Source organism: Aythya ferina (assembly GCF_964211825.1).
Source record: "Aythya ferina genome assembly, chromosome: 1".
Taxonomy (NCBI): domain Eukaryota; kingdom Metazoa; phylum Chordata; class Aves; order Anseriformes; family Anatidae; genus Aythya; species Aythya ferina.
In genome coordinates this window covers 142259144-142278987 of record NC_140296.1, presented here as the reverse complement: position 1 = coordinate 142278987, position 19844 = coordinate 142259144, and the positions used below count along the sequence as shown (strand labels likewise).

Genomic DNA, 19844 nt, shown 5'->3' with positions numbered 1-19844 from the left:
TTCCAGCTAAAGCCTGAATTGCTGAAAACCCATGGATAGTCTGTGCTTGCCAAAATATGAGGTGTCTCATGGAAAAAAAGAATGGTGAAGTTTTCTATCTTCAAAAAAACGTAGCAACTTTATATTCCTATAGAAACAATCCTGGAGGGATAACAACAGGGAAGCAGGGAGGTAAGTCTTTCACAGTCCGCCTGCACTTTTTTGGAGGGAATGAATTACATATCACACATATGCCAGATCAAAACTCTGGACTTTATATGAAACTTTTTTTTTTTTTTTTTTTTTGCAATCACATAGAGCTCAACTCAGCGTGGCAGAATGGATCCAAGGACTATGGCAAACTTCCTTGTTGGCCTATTAAAGATGAAATTTCCCAGCCCAATAAGTGGGATCATAAATGTATGAGCTCTCAAGGGCTTTGGAACCAGTCCTTTGTAGCACATATGCCAAAGGATTCAAGCTGAGAATATGAGGTTTATGAACCGGTCTGGAACTGAAAGAGCTTCTGGGAAGTCATGTCCTGCCTCTGATGTAAATAAATCCTTCAAATAATTTTCTCTTCTTCCATGGCACTACTTGGAGGAAAGGACAGTGTCCCTTCTTGGCTCAGAAGAAAACTTATTGTGACATATGGCTTTTGAGTGACACAGGGGAAGGAAGATGAAAAGGTATTACTAGTATTCTACAGAAAATAAACGTGTATAAGAATTGAAGCTCCTAGACAAGACTTCCCCAAACCTAAACCAGCTAGCTTTTGCCTGCTGAGCACTTGCACCCTGATGCTCTTGGTTGCTGGGTTGCCTGAAGGGCCATTTTCAGCAGCTACATGCAAATAGTCCGCAAATCCTGAATCCAGATCTGGAAGCACCGTGCAGATGCATAGCTTCTGACAGCACTTCCAGTCCTGCAGGTCTCTAGTGACCAGGTTTTGGACAACTGCCTAACTGGTTGCTGTTGTCTAACAGTTATTTAAGAGAAACTGAAAACTTGAAATGATGGCTCAAACTGCCTGATAACTTTGGCAATCCTCAGATATGCTTGGTCTCCTGGTATGGAGAAAGATTGAGCAAAAGGTCACTGCACACAACTAACAGCAGAAACCAAACTAAACAGTGCATCTCTGGGGTGTTTTCCTATGGATGAACATGAACATACATGTATATATATTAAGATATATTGATTACAGAGCTACAAGTAACTGTTGGACTAAATTCTGGACAGCAAATACACTGCCTAGGTACAGCAACAATGAGTGAGAGCCAACCTCCTGTACGCTGTCCTGCCAAGAAGTCTTCATGCTGATGTGGAGAAAAAGACCTTCTGATACGGCAGAACTGTTCGGTCTCTGAAATGAATTCAGTACTGTTTTTCTGCCAAGAATATTGACAGTGAAACTTGTTTATTTTTTGCCAGCTGGTATGGCAGCTGTTGTCCACTGGGAACTGGCTATAAAATATTACTTCTTCTGAGACAGGCTATCAGATCCATATCATCTCTGAAGGATCCAAGCTGGTGACCACAACGGTGCAAAGACTCCGTGACCAGTGGTGAATCCACTGGATCATCCAGTCCTTGTGTTTCTGAAACAGACTAAGCCTTTCTAGTGGTGAATGATTTCATATGTATTACATGCACCACCACATCCAACTGCTCCTGCTTTATGCTCATACTTCTTCCTACAGGAGGAGGAATGATTTTTCAGAATCATGCCCGTGGAAGAATGACTAGTGACTTTGCTGTGTACAATAAAATTGCCTTATCTCAGTCTTACCTTATACCGTGGAGCAAGTTTTAACAACTCTCTCAGGGGCACGTCAGAGCCCACCACACCCAGCAGTATGCCGTGAGATCTCTTGAAAACAAAGGAAAACCCATTTTCAGAAGCAAAACTTCAGTAGCGCTCTGCCTGAACACACACTGTTGCCTTCCTACTGACCTTTCTTGTGTTCTCTCTAAGCTTATGCACATTCATTCAAAGCCAAATAACATACTGTTTGTGGAGAGAAGTATTTCTACTACCCAATACTAGTCTGCATTTTTGGTAACGATTCAGAAGTAATATAAAATGTCTGGCAACAAGATTTGATGGCAAAAATCTGCATTCAGTGTGTGTAAATAACAAAAAGGACAAGGCAAGCATGCAAAGAAATTTAGCAAGCAATTGCTCACAGGACCTAGATGAAGACTTTATTCCTCATACAGCAATGGTGAGGTAGAAGATGCCATTTTAAAATGATGCTGAGAAGCTAGAAATGGTACAGAAAAGACTGTCTAAAGGGTTTCAAAATGCCCTTATCAAAGACACCAAATTTTTTCAACCTTTTTATCTTATCAAAAGAAAGACAGGTTTGACTGTATTGCAGTGTAGAAGATGCTTCCCAGGAGAAAATACCAAGGGCTATAGCGTTTTTAATCCATCAGAGAAAGTCATTATGATGGGAAAGTGAAGCCAGCCAGACTCAAAGTGGAATTTGGACACCAGTTTTTAACAGGGAGTGAGAAACCACAATGGAGAGCTCAAGGCTGGATGCCTTTCTTCAATGACACTTTTGCCAAACACAGGTTATTGGGCTCATGAAGGACTGTCTATATGAAATGTAGAGGTCTGCAATAAAATGTACAGACTAGACAAGGTAATGATCCCTTCCAGCCTGAAACTTTATGGGTCTGTGAATTAGGCTGGGTTTGAAAATGGAAGGGATAAAAACAGGGAGAAGTGTCATATTTAAGAGGTATTTGGAAGAAATAGCATTCAGAGGAAATGGCAGGCTATCATTTCAACAGACAAGTTATCATCTGCACATCCTGTCCAAAGTCTGCCATGGTCCCTGAAGGCCAGGTGGTCTGTCAGAGGTGCGCTGGCTCTAAAACCCAACAAAGGTCTGCTGCAGCCCTCCAGCTCTGCTGGCGGGAGGCAGAGCAAAGCCCATGTTGCACTCACCGTCTCATTCTTCTTGCTGAAGACCGGCATAGCCACCGTTGTCATGAGCAACAGACTTTGAGCCTGAGATGCAAAGAGCTGCCACAGAACAAGGAGCTGTGTGTTAGCAGGTGCAATACGGCAGATAACCCGAATGAGAGGCGCTGGAATTCCCAGGGAGCCCAGATGTTGGGTACAAGCAGACACCTCCTCGCCTCCCACGCCCCTCCGAAAACAGATGGCAGCACTTTTCAGTACTCTGTATCCAAGAGGCTCGTGGGATGGATGCTTGCTCATGTGGGGTGATGAGGATGGGCTGAAAGCCAGCGAAATGTGTTGAGAACCTGTAGAAATGGTGGCACCACGTATACCCACCATGAGCAGGAGACATTAAAGAGCTGTTCTGAGGAGGAGACAGTAATGGGTGTGTAGACATGGGTGCTTATGCAACAAGTGTAAAAACCACCAACACATGGAGCACAGAATGAAGAAAAACAACACAAATATGAGCAAAATCACAAACAGCATATTCTATATTGCAGACACATGAATAGCACGAATGAGAAACAGCACAGGCAAATATTTAAAGGGCACAAATATACACACAGCCTGCTTATATAAACTTGTCACTCAGGCATCTAAGCATAGGAAAGACGGAGGCAAAATCATGATACAAACAGGTACAACACAGTGAGCTGTCTCTACAGCAGACACAGGACATGCACATGCAGTGGGGTAGCAGAGGCTCCCAGTACTGCAGATGCTCTAAAAACACACAAGAAAGGAGGTAAAACAGGCAAGACACATGCACAGAAGTCTCCCAGATCTGCCTAGCACTAAAAAGGGTTTATTTCCTCAAAGCCAGTAGCATCTCCCTTACATTTCTCCTTTGGTCAAGTAAGCAGTGAGTAAACTGGCCTCTACCTCCATTTGTGTGCATGCTAGGAGCCATAAAGCAGCCAGCCAATGATCTGTGCAGTTGCCTGATGGAGGTTTGAGCCTGGTATCTTGAGTTATTGGTCTGGATGCTTCTGAGTGGAAAATTCCTGTTCACAGCCACACTCTTTCTAACACACAACAAGTAACTGTGTCCAGCACTTACCAGACACGTGGAAGAAGAAATCCAGTGAGCTAAGCTACTGCACAACACGGACACCCCTACTTTGGACCCACAGCACAGCTCTCCAGTACATCCAGCATTGCCTGTCCTCTTGCTGGTGTAAGAGGGCTCCTTGAGAGCTGCAGCCCCCCGCCCCCCGATGTACAGGCCAGCTGTGGCTGTGAGCGCTTGCACCAACACACCGACTGGCACAAGGGGAATGGCACGCTCACAAGACACAGGGGAGCAGTTACCTCCTCGGACTGTGGCAGCTAGTGAGAGACACGGATGAACAGACGAATGAGTACATGAATGGAGTTATGAATCAAAGATGGGGAGGTTGGAGTGGAGGAAGAGAATGGCAAGCCAAGCCAAGAAGAAATGCAGCAAAAAAAGTGCAACAAACAAATCCCTGCTGCTGCCTTGGTAAATGTAGCACCCCACACCAGTGCCAGGGATGGCATGTTTACTACGGGAGTAAACTTGCTGGGGAGCTGGCAGCATTTCTGGAGCTTGTGCTTAACACACTCAGGCACCAAGTTCCACCTCTTCCTTGGGACCACTCCTGCAGCAGAAGGCAACCCCACATCACCCTCACAGAGCCAGTGTGCCATGACTGCAGCCCCAATGGTCAGCCACAGCACAGAGGTTGGGGGCAGCCTCTTCACACCAGAGTCTCCTGAAAATATTTCCCCCCCCCTAGGAAAGCATACAAAGTGTCAAGGTTTGTTTCTGGAGTAGGGGAACCTGACTTCTGGTCAGCTCTATCACAATTACATGGAAATCTGTCTGTGGCGAAGATGCCAGTATACATTTCTGCAGTGTAAAAATGGATGGAGATGAAGATTGAGGAGCACCTTCTATCTGGGGAAGTGTAGGGGAAAGCACCTTCAGTGATGATCTCCTTTGTCCTTCCCATTGTTTCTTTGAATTTCAAAGCTGCCTTGGCAATAAAACACCACGATGGCACTAGTTTGTGGTCCCAAGGCCTGAAGTCTTCCCTTAGGCCAGGCAAGGGGCACTGGGAGCCCTGACTCCCTGGTCCCATTTCCCTCCTAGGAGGCAGCATGTGCCCTTTACACAGGGGCTCTACAGGGGGTGACCTTGCATCCTGCTAGCCCAAGGAATGAGGGAGTGATAAACTGGGACCTTATCTCTGACCGGCACTGTGCAGTTAGCTGCTGGGCTGAGGGAAATACATCTCTGTGACCCATATCCTGAGCTGTAAATAGTCCTTTGTGTGAATAATCCTTTAGAAGGTTAGCCACCTTTTGCAGGAGCACTGCTTAAGTCATGCTGTGTCTGTGTGATTAGTCCTGGGTTCCTGGGTCACTGCAGGTCCAGACCTGAGCCTACACATATCTCATCTCCAGGAGCAAGCAGAAGAGAAATATTGCCTGTCTCAGCACAGCCAGAGACCAGTAATTTCTATCAATCAACCAGCTCCTGGTTTTACGTAAATGTCAGGACTTCATTTAGGTTCTGACACACATAAGACATTGAGATGGGAAGCTGGAGCAAGTTATATGCCTATTATACTAGCTGAATGCCTAACACCTTTGCCAGTTTGGCTCATAGGCCCTCCTGTTTGCTGACTACAGACTTGTGCTGTGGGTTCTTACCGCACTGTCCATGTAGGCCTCGGTCCAAATAATGTCATGGTCGTGGTTGATGACCATGGGACGGCTGAGCACGTGCAGGTACTCCATCACGTTCTCCTGGACGTCTGCCAGTGTGGAGATCTGAGTGTAGTAGCCTTCATGGAGAAACAGAGCTGTGAGTCACTCTTCTGACATATCTCCCATATTTATAAATAAGTGTCTGCGCAAAGTCAGAAAATGGGGTGCCAAAGCCTGCATCTGCCCAGACAGTTTAGTCTACGTTACAAAAAGTGCCCTGATATGCTTTGTATCCACACTTTTCTGTGGATACAACTTTCTGGGGAAGTCTAGAGTTTCAAAACACTGTCTCTGTTCTTCTCAGGACACTGGACCAATGCTCAAGACCAGAGTCTCGATATAATCACAATCATGACACACAGGTGTAAAAGGCTGGTTTAGGTCTTAGGCAAAAATATCCACTAACCAGGCTGCCTATGGTCCCCAAATCCAAACATATACAAAGTATTCTACCAGGCTGCCTGCTTACCCTGTCCAACTTCTCTTCCAGAGTTAACAGTACAACAAGGAGTACAATGGAAGAATGTCTTCAAGTTATCAAAAGACTGTCAACAATAGCTGCCTAACTGGTAAGAAACCTTAAAACAATGCAATATCCCAAGGACTCTTGTCCTGCTTCTCACCAGATGGATCTGATTGGTTGCACTTGTAGCACTGAGTATGCCAGATACATGGAAAAATGATGTTATCACTAGGAAATCACTGCCATGTGAAAAGACTCATGATTTGATAAGCCTTGTGATGTGGAAACATTTTGTGTGCTTGAAAATGAGGACTACAAGAGCTATAAAATGTGTTGAAACAGAAGAGCCAAAATCAGTGAGCCTTCCTTGGAGATCAAGTTTGCTAAGTGAGAATGCAGGTGCTAAGAGCATATTTTTTGTTCTCAAGGAGAATCCATTCTCACATTTTATGGTGAAACAACAGCACCATGAAATCCCTGTCTCTAATATTATAGCTGCATGTGCTATCTGAAATCCAAGTTTTTGTTTCATCTAATAAAAAATAAAAACGTTACATGTGATTCATAGCACTAACAGATGAACCTTGGACATCCCCAGCTCATGTACACACGGGCCAGCAATTCTTGTCTGTCGCATATTTTCAGTAGCAAATGTACCAATGCCTTTCATAGTCTGCTGGAGACACTGCTGAGATGGAGAGAAAATACTCCTAGCTAATCAGCCCCCAGCTTCTGTCTCCCTTTCCTTTCCCTGTTGAAGAAGGATACTGACGTAGGAAGCATTGCAGGTTGCTGTCCATCTACAGATACACCAAGGCCAAGTCATGCCCAGACAGGGAAGACTCTTTTCTCCCCCTCTTCGTTCACCTTTGTGGATTCTAATAGGGCTAACTGGACTTTCTAACTGGCCCCAAATGCATAAGGATGATTCACCTACTCTGAATGGACTTTCCTATTCATGCTGGCTACAGAGGATATTGGTTTGGGGGCAGGATTAACAAGCTGTCCTGGTACCTCGGTGAAACCACTGGCACAAAAAGAATTTGGCAGGGGTACAGGGGTTAACCCACAGACATTGTGAAAAATGCTGTAAAACCCTTAAAAAAGATGTTTGTTTTACATCTCAGCCAAAAGACATCAGGCTCGCTGACAGAGGTTTAGACAGCTTGTCAAAAGCCAGCAACCAGGACACAATAAGCACAGGGTCTTAGGTGGACCACAGCCAGCATGGATCTCAGTCACAGTGTCCCTTGGCACCAAGACAGGAAAATGTGGTGGCTCAGCACTAAGGACTTGTGTTAGTTGGACACAGGCACACTCCACGCAGACTAGCAGGGGCTGCTTTTTCCCTAAGACATCTTCCAGCTGAGGAAAGCTATGCAGAAATGAGCCCCAGCTATGGTGGGGAAGCCTTGGAGGGGCCCAGGGCCCCGTGGCTGAGGCCTACAAGTGACATGAGTGACTGGGGCTGATGCCAATAGCGCACCTTTGTTGTTGCAGGCGATCCATTTCACGTTGGGGGCAAAAGTGACTTCCCGTCCGATGAGGTAAGTGAAAACCCGGACCTGAGAACAAGAATGCAAAGGTAGCCTCAGTAGGCTGTCACATTTGACACCCTGCCATGCGCTGGTGGTGCAGGGCAAGAGCTCTGCCTTCACGCAGAGATGGAAGCTTCTTGCTCCATTTGTTTTGCATTTTCTGGGCTGGAGCTTCATTTCCAATTACAATAAGCTCAGAAAGCCAAGTAGCACCCGGGATCATCTGCATAATAAGCCAGGACTGCAAATTCTGTTTGATTTTATGATAGCAGCTCTGCCAGGCACTCAGCAACCACATGCAGAGAGGTTTATAGCTCACAGGAATCCTTCACCCAGGGGAACAGCTGGCCACGTGAATCATTTAAAGCAAGTTTCACCATTTCTTGTGTTTGACCAACAACAAAGGAGTGAATCCCGAAATAAACAGCTCCAACAGCCCTGTGCTCTGGTCTTTCAGCAGGCTGCTTCTCTCCCTTTGTGCATTGCTGTTAGCTAGGATGAAGTAAACAAATAAATCAGGAAGGCTTAGGATGAGCCTGGTCTATCCCACTTTCACAGTCTGCTCTGTAAATACAAGCCTGTAACCGCAGACCTCAAAGCAGATAGGACTGGAAGGTACCTGGAGAGATTCTGTGGCACTGCCCTGCCCACCATAAGGACTGGTAATAGCCAAACCTTTCCCAGACAGGACCAATTACACACAGTCCTGGAGGGGATTAAAATTCTTTGCAGAAGTGTTTTGGTTTTGTTTTAAAATACTCAGTTAAGTCTTTATAAACTTATCAGAAGAATGCTTTGCTTGCCCACACCTGTGGCAAATGATGTGTATGAAAAACAACCTGCCCTGACCTACAGGTACCCATTTGTGATCCCAGCACCACTAAAATCACTGCAGTAGGCTCCTGCCTGGCTGCTTTTCATTGTGTTTACAGCAGGATGCATGCGGGTGCTGGATGCTCAGCTCTGCCCAGCATCCTGGCTCACCCTCTTCTACTCCCAGCATAGCAGGATAGCATCTTTCCTCGCCCTTTCTATTTGTCACTTCCCAGACAAACCTTCCGATCTGGCCAGTTGTACTTTTCAAACACAGCTTCATAATCCTCCACGGCTCCGTCTGTGATCAGCATGATGGCTTGGTTACACAAGCCTCCTTGACCGGCGTCTCTGAACTGCAAGCAGAGTGGAAGAGCATTAGTTATCTCAGCACAGGCCCCTTCTGTGTCACTGCAGCACATTTATTCATGATGGGCCGGATCCCGACTTCCTCTTGCAAATCTCATACTGTGTTCAGAAAGAGCTCTGCTTGAAAAAGGACAATGTTTCGATGCTGCATATATTATTATTTTTTTATTATTATTTCTACAGCCCTTCCTAGCACATGTGGACACAGGAGGCTTTACAAAAATAAAATAAGAAAAAAGAGCTGTGGAGGAAGGGTTTGATTCCCTGCTGCTTCACAGCTTGCGCAGTCACATTCATTTATGCAAAATGGCTGTAGACTGACCATAAACACTGCCATTCTGATTTGACAGCAATAACTGTCATTTTTTATGGCAGAAAATGCGAGAGGAGGGGGGAATCAGACTCTATTTCAGGGTAAATCCATCAATCTGTCAAAAAGAGCAGAGAAAAGCAGGAAAACATGAAAAAAGAAGGCTGCTGCCATCAGCACCGAAGTAGGTTATGAATGTATCCGACAGAAAGACCACACGCTGTAATCAGAGAGGACGTTATCTCTGCATAAGTGGCATTTAAGGTAGAGGTATGCTAGGACTCTGGTGCAAACACCAGTGCTCTGTTTCCAGAGATGCAAGGGGAAGTTGAATGGGTGTGCTCTTAAACGCAAGCCAGCAGCAGTCTCCTTAGCTGGGAAAAACAGCCTTTGGCTGCTGCTTATCTACAGCTCCCAAACACAGAGCCTGTGCCTCTCGTGCCCTCGGGTACACTGGCTGCAGAGATCTGAGCTCCCCATGCAGCACCAGCACAGGTGTTGAATTAGCAGCCACCAGAGGAGGTAGCAGAAGGCATCAAGGAACAGAAGTGAGGACTTTGCTGTGGCACCTAGCTCTGTGTCAGCCTGCACTTCTTTCCCTTGCACAGAGCCTCACTGCTTCGGTGAACAAGGAAATGGGATGGAGAGCATATGGGAGACTAATTGAAGGGTGGCCAGGTTTACATCAAACTGCCGCAATTTTGTGGGGAGAGCGTAGACATATCTTATAAATCAGGAAAAGGCTTCCAAGTGGCAAGACCAATTGCATAAAATGAAAGCAAGCACTGGACAGAACAGCATGCAGGGTGTGAGCTGGGACTTGTTAGGTGTTTCAGGTTTCAATTCACAAATCTCTCCTGGTTTTGTAATGCTGTTAGGACAGAAGGCAAGTGTGATTGCCAATATGGTTCACTGTGGTTCATCTGCAGATTAACATCATAACCATTGATACCGGGAAGCCTACTGCAAGTCCAAATTTCCTCAGTCATTTCACCACTCCTTTCATTACCTCTGTGTTTATTCCTCTTTATAAAATATCAGGTTCAGTGTTAATGTCACCACAATGTCTCCATCCACTGCCATTTATGTCAGCAGTCCTGCCTTCTTCAACATTACACTTATCGTCAGTGAAGTACTTGTTACTCTACTCCAATGATCGTGGATTCAACAGTTTCTGAACAACCAGTATTAGACCACAGGTATGACCCCATCCTTCCCTGTTGTATAATAATCCCATTATTTGTATTGCGTAGCAGAATTAGGACAGATGATCATGAGAGAGAAGAGTGATGCAATGTGGTCATTTCCATGTCTTTCTGTATACAGCCCCCAAAGTCTGGTATTTCCAGTGGTATAGAAAGTTTCTACACCTTGTACCATGGAAAAACAAAACAAAACAAAACAAAAACAAAAACAAGTGCCAGCTACAGGGTAGCTGGGACCCCAGGAGGGCCAGAGCAGAAGTGTCCCCTGCTCAGCAAGGAGACCCAAGGCAGAGGCTGGGAGTATGGAACAGGAACAAGCATAGGGCGTCCTTAGGTGCAAAGGAAAGGGGAAAAACTATTGACAGCCACGTGGGATTGTGCTAGAGACCACTAGATAGGAAGATGACAAGGAGTCTCGGGTGAGCTATTCCAGGGCACATATCAGCTGTGTCCAGATTAGCAGAGAGGACAGCCTAGCTAGCATGAGCTTCCATCACAGAGGCGCAGAGTTATGGTGGTGCAGGAGGTGCTGTCAGAATGAGGTTCAAATCACAGACACACAAACACTGAAGTTACAAAACCAGCTGTTTTCATAACATGAACAACAGGCTGTTGCAATCTACAACATGCTTTGTTTAGGTGATTATTAAATTAACACTTAATTAAGGTCACCCACCATTTTATCAAACTACTTAAGACATCTCTTCACATAGCTTGCTTTAGACCTCATAATACTGAGATACTGGAAATTAGATGCTGTATCAGAACCAGCAATCTCCTAATTACAGGAGTAGATGATATTTTCAACAGGGAAAATGAGATCATCAGTGTCATAGAAATAGAGATTAAAAAGACAGATTGAGAAAACAAATGAACAAGAGGTAATCCCTGATTTTTAGGTCCTTTTGTGGCTGGCTGCAGCTGTAGCAAATGATCTGGCAGCACTCACATGAAGCTCTGAGCATAATTCTCTGCTCTGATTGAAGTCTCAGGAGCGTGAAAGAAGAGCACGGTGAGGAACAAGATGCCTACAGACCAGATGTCTGAAGAGGTGTGGGCTAGAGCTGCGGTTGGCGAAGGAGGCAGGGAGCTGCGTATTCCCCTGTATAGCTTCAGTCGTGTTGCCAGGAGTAACAGACATGATCTAATTCATTCAGGGTCACAGTCTCTTGTACTCCCTGTTTTGCTCATTGCCATTTACATTGCAGCTTTAGCCTGGCAAAAGCAACGGTGGAGAGATACAAACATCAGCATAGCTCTGGTATATACGCACCCCGTATCTGTCACAGTCCTGAGGGAACGGGCTGATGGAGTTGCCAAGCCTCTCTCCATCATATCTGAAAAGTCCTGGCTGTTGGGTGAAGTCTCTGATGACTGGAAAAAGGGAAACATCATTCCCATTTTTAAAAAGGATAGAAAGGAGGACCCGGGGAACTACAGACCAGTGAGCCTCACCTCTGTGCCTGGAAAGATCTTGGAACAGATCGTCCTGGAAGTGATGTCTAAGCACATGCAAGACAAAGAGGTGATCCAAGTCAGCCATCACGGCTTCACCAAGGGCAAATCCTGCCTGACCAATCTGGTGGCCTTCTGTGATGGAGTGACAAGGGAAGACTGACCAATGTCATCCACCTGGACTTCTGAAAGGCCTTTGACACAGTCCCACATGACATCTTGATCTCCAAATTGGAGATGGATTTGAAGGGTGGACCATTCAGTAGATAAGGAATTGGCTTGAAGCACACACCCAGAGGGTGGTGGTCAATGTCTCTATGTCCAGGTGGAGGCTGGTGATGAGTGGTGTACCTCGGGTCTGTCCTGGGACTGGTACCGTTTAATATCTTTATCAACAACATTGACAGTAGGATCGAGTGCACCCTCAGCAAGTTTGAAGGTGACACCAAGCTGAGTGGTGCAGTCGATACACCAGAAGAAAGGGATGTCATCCAAAGGGACCTGGACAAGCTTGAGAAGTGGGCTCACATGAACCTAATGAGGTTCAACAAGGCCAAGGGCAAGGTGCTGCATCTGGGTCAGGGCAATCCAAACATGAGTAAAGACTGAGTGGAGAACTCATTGAAAGCAGCCCTGCAGAAAAGGACTTGGAGTTTCTGGTGGACAAAAAGCTTGATATGAGCCAGCAGAACGTGCTTGCAGCCCAGAAGGCCAACTGCATCCTGGGCTGCATCAACAGAGGGATGGCCAGCAGGGGAGGGAGGTGATTGTGCCCCTCTGCTCTGCCCTTGTGAGGCCCCACCTGTAGTGCTGCATCCAGGTTTGGGGGCACAAGAAGGATGTGGGGCTATTGGAGTGGGTCTAGAGGAGGCCACGAAGACGACCAGAGGGCTGGAGCACCTCTCATGTGAAGACAGGCTGAGGAGTTGGGGTTGTTCAGGCTGGAGAAGAGAAGGCTTTGGGGAGACCTCATTGCAGCTATTCAGTCCTTAGAGGATGCTTATAAAAAAGATGGAGAGCAACTTTTTGCTCAGGCAAGCAATGACAGGACAAGGGGGAATGGTTTTAAACTAAAAGAGGGGAGATTTAGATTAGAGGTTAGGAGGAAATGCTTCACGCAGAGGGTGGAGAGGCACTGAAACATGTTCCCAGAGAAGCTGTGGATGCTTCATCTCTGGAGGTGTTCAAGGCCAGGTTGGACAAGGCCCTTGGGCAACCTGATCTAGTGGGTGGCATCCCTGCCCACAGCAGGGAGGGGGTAGAACTAGATGATCTTTAAAGTCCCTTCCAACCTAACCAACCTCATGAGAAAGTTAGCAGTAGAGAAAGAAATAGAAAAACATTGAAGAAGAAATTAGAAATGACTTTAAGCAAAAAGGCATGAGTTGATCTGTAGGAAATTCTGCACTTTCCATATCCTGATAAATATGCTGCAGAATCCATGTCCAGAAAGATGTCAGTGGAATCAAGAAAAGACTTATAAATGCTCAGATAAAAAGCAATAAAGTGGGTAAAAAGAGCACATCGGGAGATGATAAAAAAGCACAGGGAAACTGCCAGGCAGAGATGCTTTATAGCCTCCATGCTTCCTCATCAAAAGGACAATACTGTAGTGGCTGGGTACAGCCTGAAATGATAAGAAACAAAGAAAAGAAAGGATTACATGCAGGATCACAAACTAGTAGGGTTAAAGAAAGTTAATTGAAAGCATTCAGATAATCTGTGCTCAGCAGGAAGGGAAAAGAATGGCAGGAGTTGCTGTACTACTTGTCTTGTGGGCTGAGACTTGACTGGGACTCTATGAGATCCCAAAGGACAACAACAAATCAACAGAAAGCACATTTTGCAAGAAGGGAATAAACTAGATGGGTAAACTCTCCTGTAGCATCTATGCAGTGCTAGAAGAATGGCTGAGACTGTCCTCTCTGAGTGCACAGAAGGAATGTCCCACACAGGCTGGGCATAAGAGGATAAAAACTCCTGTGATTTCTTACATTGGACAGGTTTATTCTTTCTATGACATCAGTTCTGCTCATGTTATGCAAATCCTTACATCTCACCAAAAGCCAGTTTATTAACAGTTTCACTTTTTTTTTTTTTTTTTTTTTTTCACTTATAGCTATTTTGGATTGCCCTAGTCATTACTAACCTCATAATTTATGCCACATCTGAGTGCAGCAACAAGTCAAAGTACCATTAAAACAACCTGGTGTTGAAAGCAGAAATCATTCCATGGTGGCTTAAGAGAGCAGAACCTGGGGTTTCTTTTCCTCCGTGGGGTCAGAAAAACATCATCTTTCAAATCACCTGCTTACTGAGTGCATCCTGAGGAAGGAGGACCCATGAGAGTCACAGATTCTGTACTGCCTTACCCTAAGTTCATATAAAATGAATATATGAACATATGTATGACTCCCACCTAGAATTAGGGGTGTGTTTGCATAGGTATATATGTACATACTTGTATATATGGCATGTCTATAAAAATATAGAAATATATTTACAATTTGTTTGCATTGGAAAAAATAATCTGAGGCTGAAATAAGGAAGAGGAGGGTGAGCACTGGCTGGAGAGGAATACCACAGAGGCAGATCAGCTGGACATGAATTAACAATGTGACAGTGTCTGAAGAGAGGTAACTGTTGTCTTCTGTTGTATTAAGAGTACTGTGGAGCGTTAGACAAGGAAAGTAATTATTCTGCTCCGCTTAGCACTTGATAGCTCTCAGCTGCAGCACTCAGTGCTGTTGGGAGCACGATGTTTGAGGGGAGGTGGAGCAGAGCAGTGGCCAGAACAAAGCGGTATAAATCCTGCCAGAAAAGAGTGAGAGGACAAGACATGCCCAGCATGTGGGAACAAAGAAGAGAAGGCAGCAGCGAGATAGACTAAAACTTGATAAACTAAAAAGCTTGAGAGACTGCACTTGGCACTCGAGAATTTGGAAATGCTCTGCAAATGTGTGCTCAGCGCCATCGTTGCCCTGCGATGCATATTTCATCGGAACTACTCGGTGTGTGACTGAACTGAAACAGAATGCCAGTGGCTGACAGAGCATGGCAGAGAGGCAGGGGAAGCTCTGGCTAGCTGTGCTCCTGGAGCTGTCGTGCAGATTGCGTCAGAGATTAAAATACACCCTGCCTACCCTGGGGCATAATGGAGGAAAACAAAGACGGCAAGAGGTCGCACTCTTCGTCAGCCCCTCTCTGCTGCTCATCCCTCGCTGAATAGGTCTCTGCTGGGCTATTAATTCTACGAGCAATTGGGCTAAGGAAAATTACCAGGGAAATTTTGCAGTCACTTTCATTACAGATATTATTACTGGTTGTCTGTTGTAATCAGCAAAGCCTGTTTCATCAGTGTGATGTAGCAATTTTCATTCGCTTGCGTACGCTCCCGTGAACAGCAACAGGAGAGTCTGTGAGGAGCAGCTACGACTACAGGCTGAGAATGTGAATTTTGTCTGATGGGAAGGGGGTGGCTGATTCCTTCTTCCCCACTGCCCTCCAGCCCCACTGCTGTAGGCCTTACCTGCATGGCTGCAGCAGGATCACGGGGTTGTTTCAGGACACGCTGATGCAACCCCTTTTTCTCCCCTATTGCTGATAGGGATCTAACAGGCTCTAGGGGAAGGTTCCAGAGAGTCCTTAAAGCATGCACACACTTGCAAAGGGTGCCCTTCTGCCTCAAAAAGGCCAGCTGTGGTGCTGGCAGAGCCTGGGGTGCCCCAGCCCTCTGTGATGAGCCCTTACTGGGACACCCACAGTATGTGAAGAATGCTGCAGGACAGCAGGGGAGCTTCTACCCTGGCATCCTCCATGCACACTGCCTCTGGGACTGCTGTGTGTGCACTGAGACATGGTCTCTGCCTCTTCTGGATGTTATTAAGGCAGACAGAAATCCTGGGATGAAGCTGAAAGTGGCTGCAGGAGGTCCTGCAGACCTTCTGCTGCATGTGCAGCTCTTCCACAGCTGGTTGCAGATGAGGCTCCCAGCTGATGGCTTCTGTGGCTGTGGATTTAACCCCCTGTTTGCTAAAGAGGAGGCAACCAGAGTCTACTGAATGAGCTCCCTTCTGTCACACTGAGAAAGCTGCAACCAGCGTTGCTGGGAAAGGAAAGCTGGGCAGCGGAGATGCATAGCTCTCTTTCACACCTTTCTTTGACAACAAATTCAGCAGAACCCCTATTTCATGGACATTCATGCTGCCACAAAATGGGCAACAGCATCCTTCTGCTTGCCTAGGAGCTTCTGCAGTCCTGCCTGCACGACAGTGCCAAATTCTTTAGTCACTTTAATTCCTGAGGTCATAACGAGAGACAGCACCTCACCTTCTGAGTAAATGACATCAGATGATGTTTGTTTGTTTGTTTTTGCTTGTTTGTTTTTAATCACTATTGGTTCTGTCTAAGAGAAATTTTGACCTCATTAGCTGAGGAAGAATCAACAAGGATCAACATAAGTGATGGCTACCTAAGCTGTTGAGTGCATTTTTGATGCTGAATAGAGAAGAAATTTTTCTCTACCTGCCAGCAAGTTTCTTGTCTGTTACCACCATGGAATTATGTTGATCCATGGAGCTGCACAGACACCATTCTCTCTGGAGTATTTTTGTGCCAGCTATGTCAAAAGAGGACTGTTTTTTCTCAGTCTCAGCTTTCCCTGCATGTACTTTCTACTTCCCAGGGGCACGCCTGGCTCAGATTGTTCCAGGTTTTGTAACGGTTCTGCCTTCTGCAGGCTTGAGGATTGCCTGCTCTAGTGGGTGAGCCATGCAGGACAGGAAGGAGGCGTGAAGTCTCTTCATTACTGGGACCAGAGCAGTGCCTGTACCAGTTGCTGTTTCAGCTGAGACAAGTGGCTTCCTTTGGGGCTATGCTCCATCCTTCTCCACTGAGATCTTCACAGCTGTGCTGGTTGAGAGAGCCAGCAGTAGAGCTGCATTAAGCTTCTTTAATCTGTTGTCACTCTACATAACCAGTGACATGTTAGACATTAAGAAACCAGTTTTCCTCTGGTGGAACAACTGTTTTAATATTCTGACTTATACCACTCAGACCCACATAGGCTCTGCATCTTTGGTTTCTAAGATAAAATTAATTGTGCCATAAAATGCAAGGATACATTTAGATTAATCTAGCAGAAATTCTGTGGTCATCTAAGCAATTATCTTCCCCAAAAGATGTCAAACCATTACTGCTATGCAAGCCAACACCCTATGACTGCAGTGACAATGCTACATTACTCTTCTCAGGTTGCCATTAAATCCATTATGCTTCTCTTACCACTGATGAGTCAGCTCAGCCACCACCACTGCTGGGTTCAACTCTGATCATGCTTGCACTAGCATAGATTTGGAACACCATCACTATTGTCAATTAAACTTATAGTCTGTACAACGAGTGAAAGTGGAGAAACTTTCCCAGGATGCCAAGTCCTCTATTACAGCACCTCTAACACCATCCGAGTCATTACAGCCACTAGCATTGTACCACACACACATTTTTCCCAGCATCCAAGGCATGGGCATCTTTACACCTACACCACTACAGACGGGTCATTGAGGAGGTTGGGGCATCCAGCAGCTCTTGGACCTTTTTTTTTTTTTTTTTTTAATAATTCCTTCAGAAACGGAGCTAAGTCACATATCTACCTCCAGGCAGAAGTTAAAACTGTTCACATAAAGCAATTAATTATTTTCAAATCTTACCAGAGCCAAGATGCTCCCAGCCCATGACAAGGTGGCACATTACAACAGTGATGGTGAGGAGGGGCTGATTGCTTGGGGCTGGATGGGACCGCCACAGTGGCACCCATTGATGGGGTCCCCACACCCAGAAGCTCTGCCAGACTGGGCAGGTTCAGCAGCTCCAGGGCATCACCCACAAGCCAACACCTCCTTGATGCCTGGTCACTCTTGCACACTGTTTGCCACAGCTTTGAGACCCATGAATACCACTCATGTCCCTCCTGTGGCTGTGCTAAGCCAAAAGGGGGAAAGCAGGGGTGGGCAGGGACAGATGTGCCCAATGTGAGTGTTGGCACTGAGCCTCTTACCTCCCGCAGGATTTTGAAGGACTCCGTCAAGGCCTTGTTCACCGTCCCCACTCCTTTTGCCTGCAGTTCGTCCACCAGCTGCTTGAAGTGCTGTAGCGAGAAGACAGAAAGGCAGCAGTGAGCTGCAGGCAGGGATTGTCCTTGGAGGGGGGAGAAAGGGTGACCTGGAGAGCCCGATATGTGGGCTGCCATCCTGCATGGTCCCGATGGATCAAGGTGGGGAAAGGTCAAGCGGCTGCTCTCTAGGCAGTGCCATCGTGTTGCACACAGCCACAGGACTGCATTTCTCAGCCTGTGGGCAGTGAACCATTACTGGTCCATGAAATATCATGCAAGGGACAAAACTATTAGAAAACACACTTTCCCTTTTACACCCCTTCAGGAAAAACAAACAAACAAATAAACAAACAAACAAATAAACATTCTTGTGTATGTGAGAGCAACAGGATGGGGAAAGAGAAAAACAAGCACCCAAATTTTAAGTGGCTTTGGTCTGGTTGCAGAACACAGCATACTCCACAAGAATGACGGTGTCCAAAAGGTTTGGGGTTCCTTTGGGAGACACTGCAGGAGATGTCACCTCTGGAGTCACGCTCCATCACCCAGAGCTAGGCTGGGAAAGAAATTTGGAGAAAAAGCTGGCTGTTGAAGATGTGGAGGGACACGTTACCTCTGTGGTATTAATACAAAGAGGACAATGAATGAAGAAACAGTAGGAAGAGCTTAAAATACTGTTTGGCCCAGAGGGTGGTGGAGCAGTCAGATGCAGGCTGACCGCCTCTGGACTGCAGCTGCTGAACCCTGCTGGGCCAGAGCAGCAAAGCCCCCTAATCAGAGGCTGTTTGCTGGAAACATGCCCTGGAGAAGGGTCAGGCCGGGCTGAGAAGACATTCACTGGGAGAAGGCTGAGGATGCAGGGTTTCAAAGGTGGAGAGCCTTTGCCCTCTGTGCACTGAGCCTGGTCCACTCATGCTCGACCAGCAATGGTGCAGCACATAGCCACCAGCTAAGCCTTGTGTCCTGGCAGCATTGTGTAACCAAAGATGAACCAAGGAGCCAGCACATGACTGAACTGGTGCTTGTTTCTGAAAAACAGACCCATGTGCCTCTAGGAGACAGCTGTTTCTTGTCCCTAGGGTTTCATGTTGCAGCATCTTAAACCCACATATTTATCATGTTAAGGGAGCAGACTGGACACATCAACAGGAGCCTGGTACTCACCTCTCTGTTATCTCTGTCTGCTTGCACCAGGATACCCTTAAAACAGGGTTCAATAAAATGAACGTAATCATTGTACTGCAAATACAAAATGAAAAGAAAGGTGTTGTAATGGGAAAAAATTCACAAAGTGGGTTCATGTCCTAGGTGGACATTAAGAACAGTATCAAGCGTAATGATTTTTATAGATGTTTCCCATTAGAATTGTTTGTAGTGATCATGGCAAATTATATTTTTGATACATCCCATATTTGTTTAAGTATTGTGTTAATTATAGCATTTACTTACTTCCACACATACAAAATTATTTTTTTCCATTCAGGCACTCCAGAAATCTCCACACTCTACAAGCTTGTGCCCCTAGCCTTGTTTCTTATACAGTTTGCACATATTTTTTTGACTTCTGGAGACTTTGAATCCCTGGTCATCAGCTGAACGTTGTAAAAGGTTTTGTAGCCTGATATCTGATGCCTCTGGCACGCAGCTGAATAATAACATATTGAGTTACCCCACATCCACTGAACTGTGATAATCAGTGGTGTGTATGCTTCCAGCCTGATATGTACCTGAGGTAAGAGATGTCATTGCAAACCTTTTCCTCTAAGGTTCAGAGGAACGTGTTTTGCCATGGGCTAAGAGGGTACAGATGGTTACCGAGGCTCAGCTGATCAATAGGAGCTTAGGTCGGGCTATAACATGCCTAAGCCAGAAGGTTCTTGG

General features: G+C 45.9%; 1 protein-coding gene across 1 annotated transcript in view; it reads right to left on the bottom strand.

Moving 5' to 3' along the window:
- The window catches only part of CACNA2D4 (calcium voltage-gated channel auxiliary subunit alpha2delta 4), a gene marked incomplete at its 5' end in the record, with an annotated part of 112334 nt that overhangs the window by 74296 nt on the left and 18194 nt on the right, over positions 1 to 19844 (bottom strand). The window contains 7 exons of the mRNA XM_084498726.1: positions 1772 to 1852; positions 2942 to 3019; positions 5642 to 5775; positions 7648 to 7726; positions 8755 to 8868; positions 17907 to 17996; positions 19128 to 19202. Coding sequence (XP_084354852.1) covers positions 1772 to 1852; positions 2942 to 3019; positions 5642 to 5775; positions 7648 to 7726; positions 8755 to 8868; positions 17907 to 17996; positions 19128 to 19202 — 651 coding nt within the window. The remainder of the gene's footprint in view (positions 1 to 1771; positions 1853 to 2941; positions 3020 to 5641; positions 5776 to 7647; positions 7727 to 8754; positions 8869 to 17906; positions 17997 to 19127; positions 19203 to 19844) is intronic.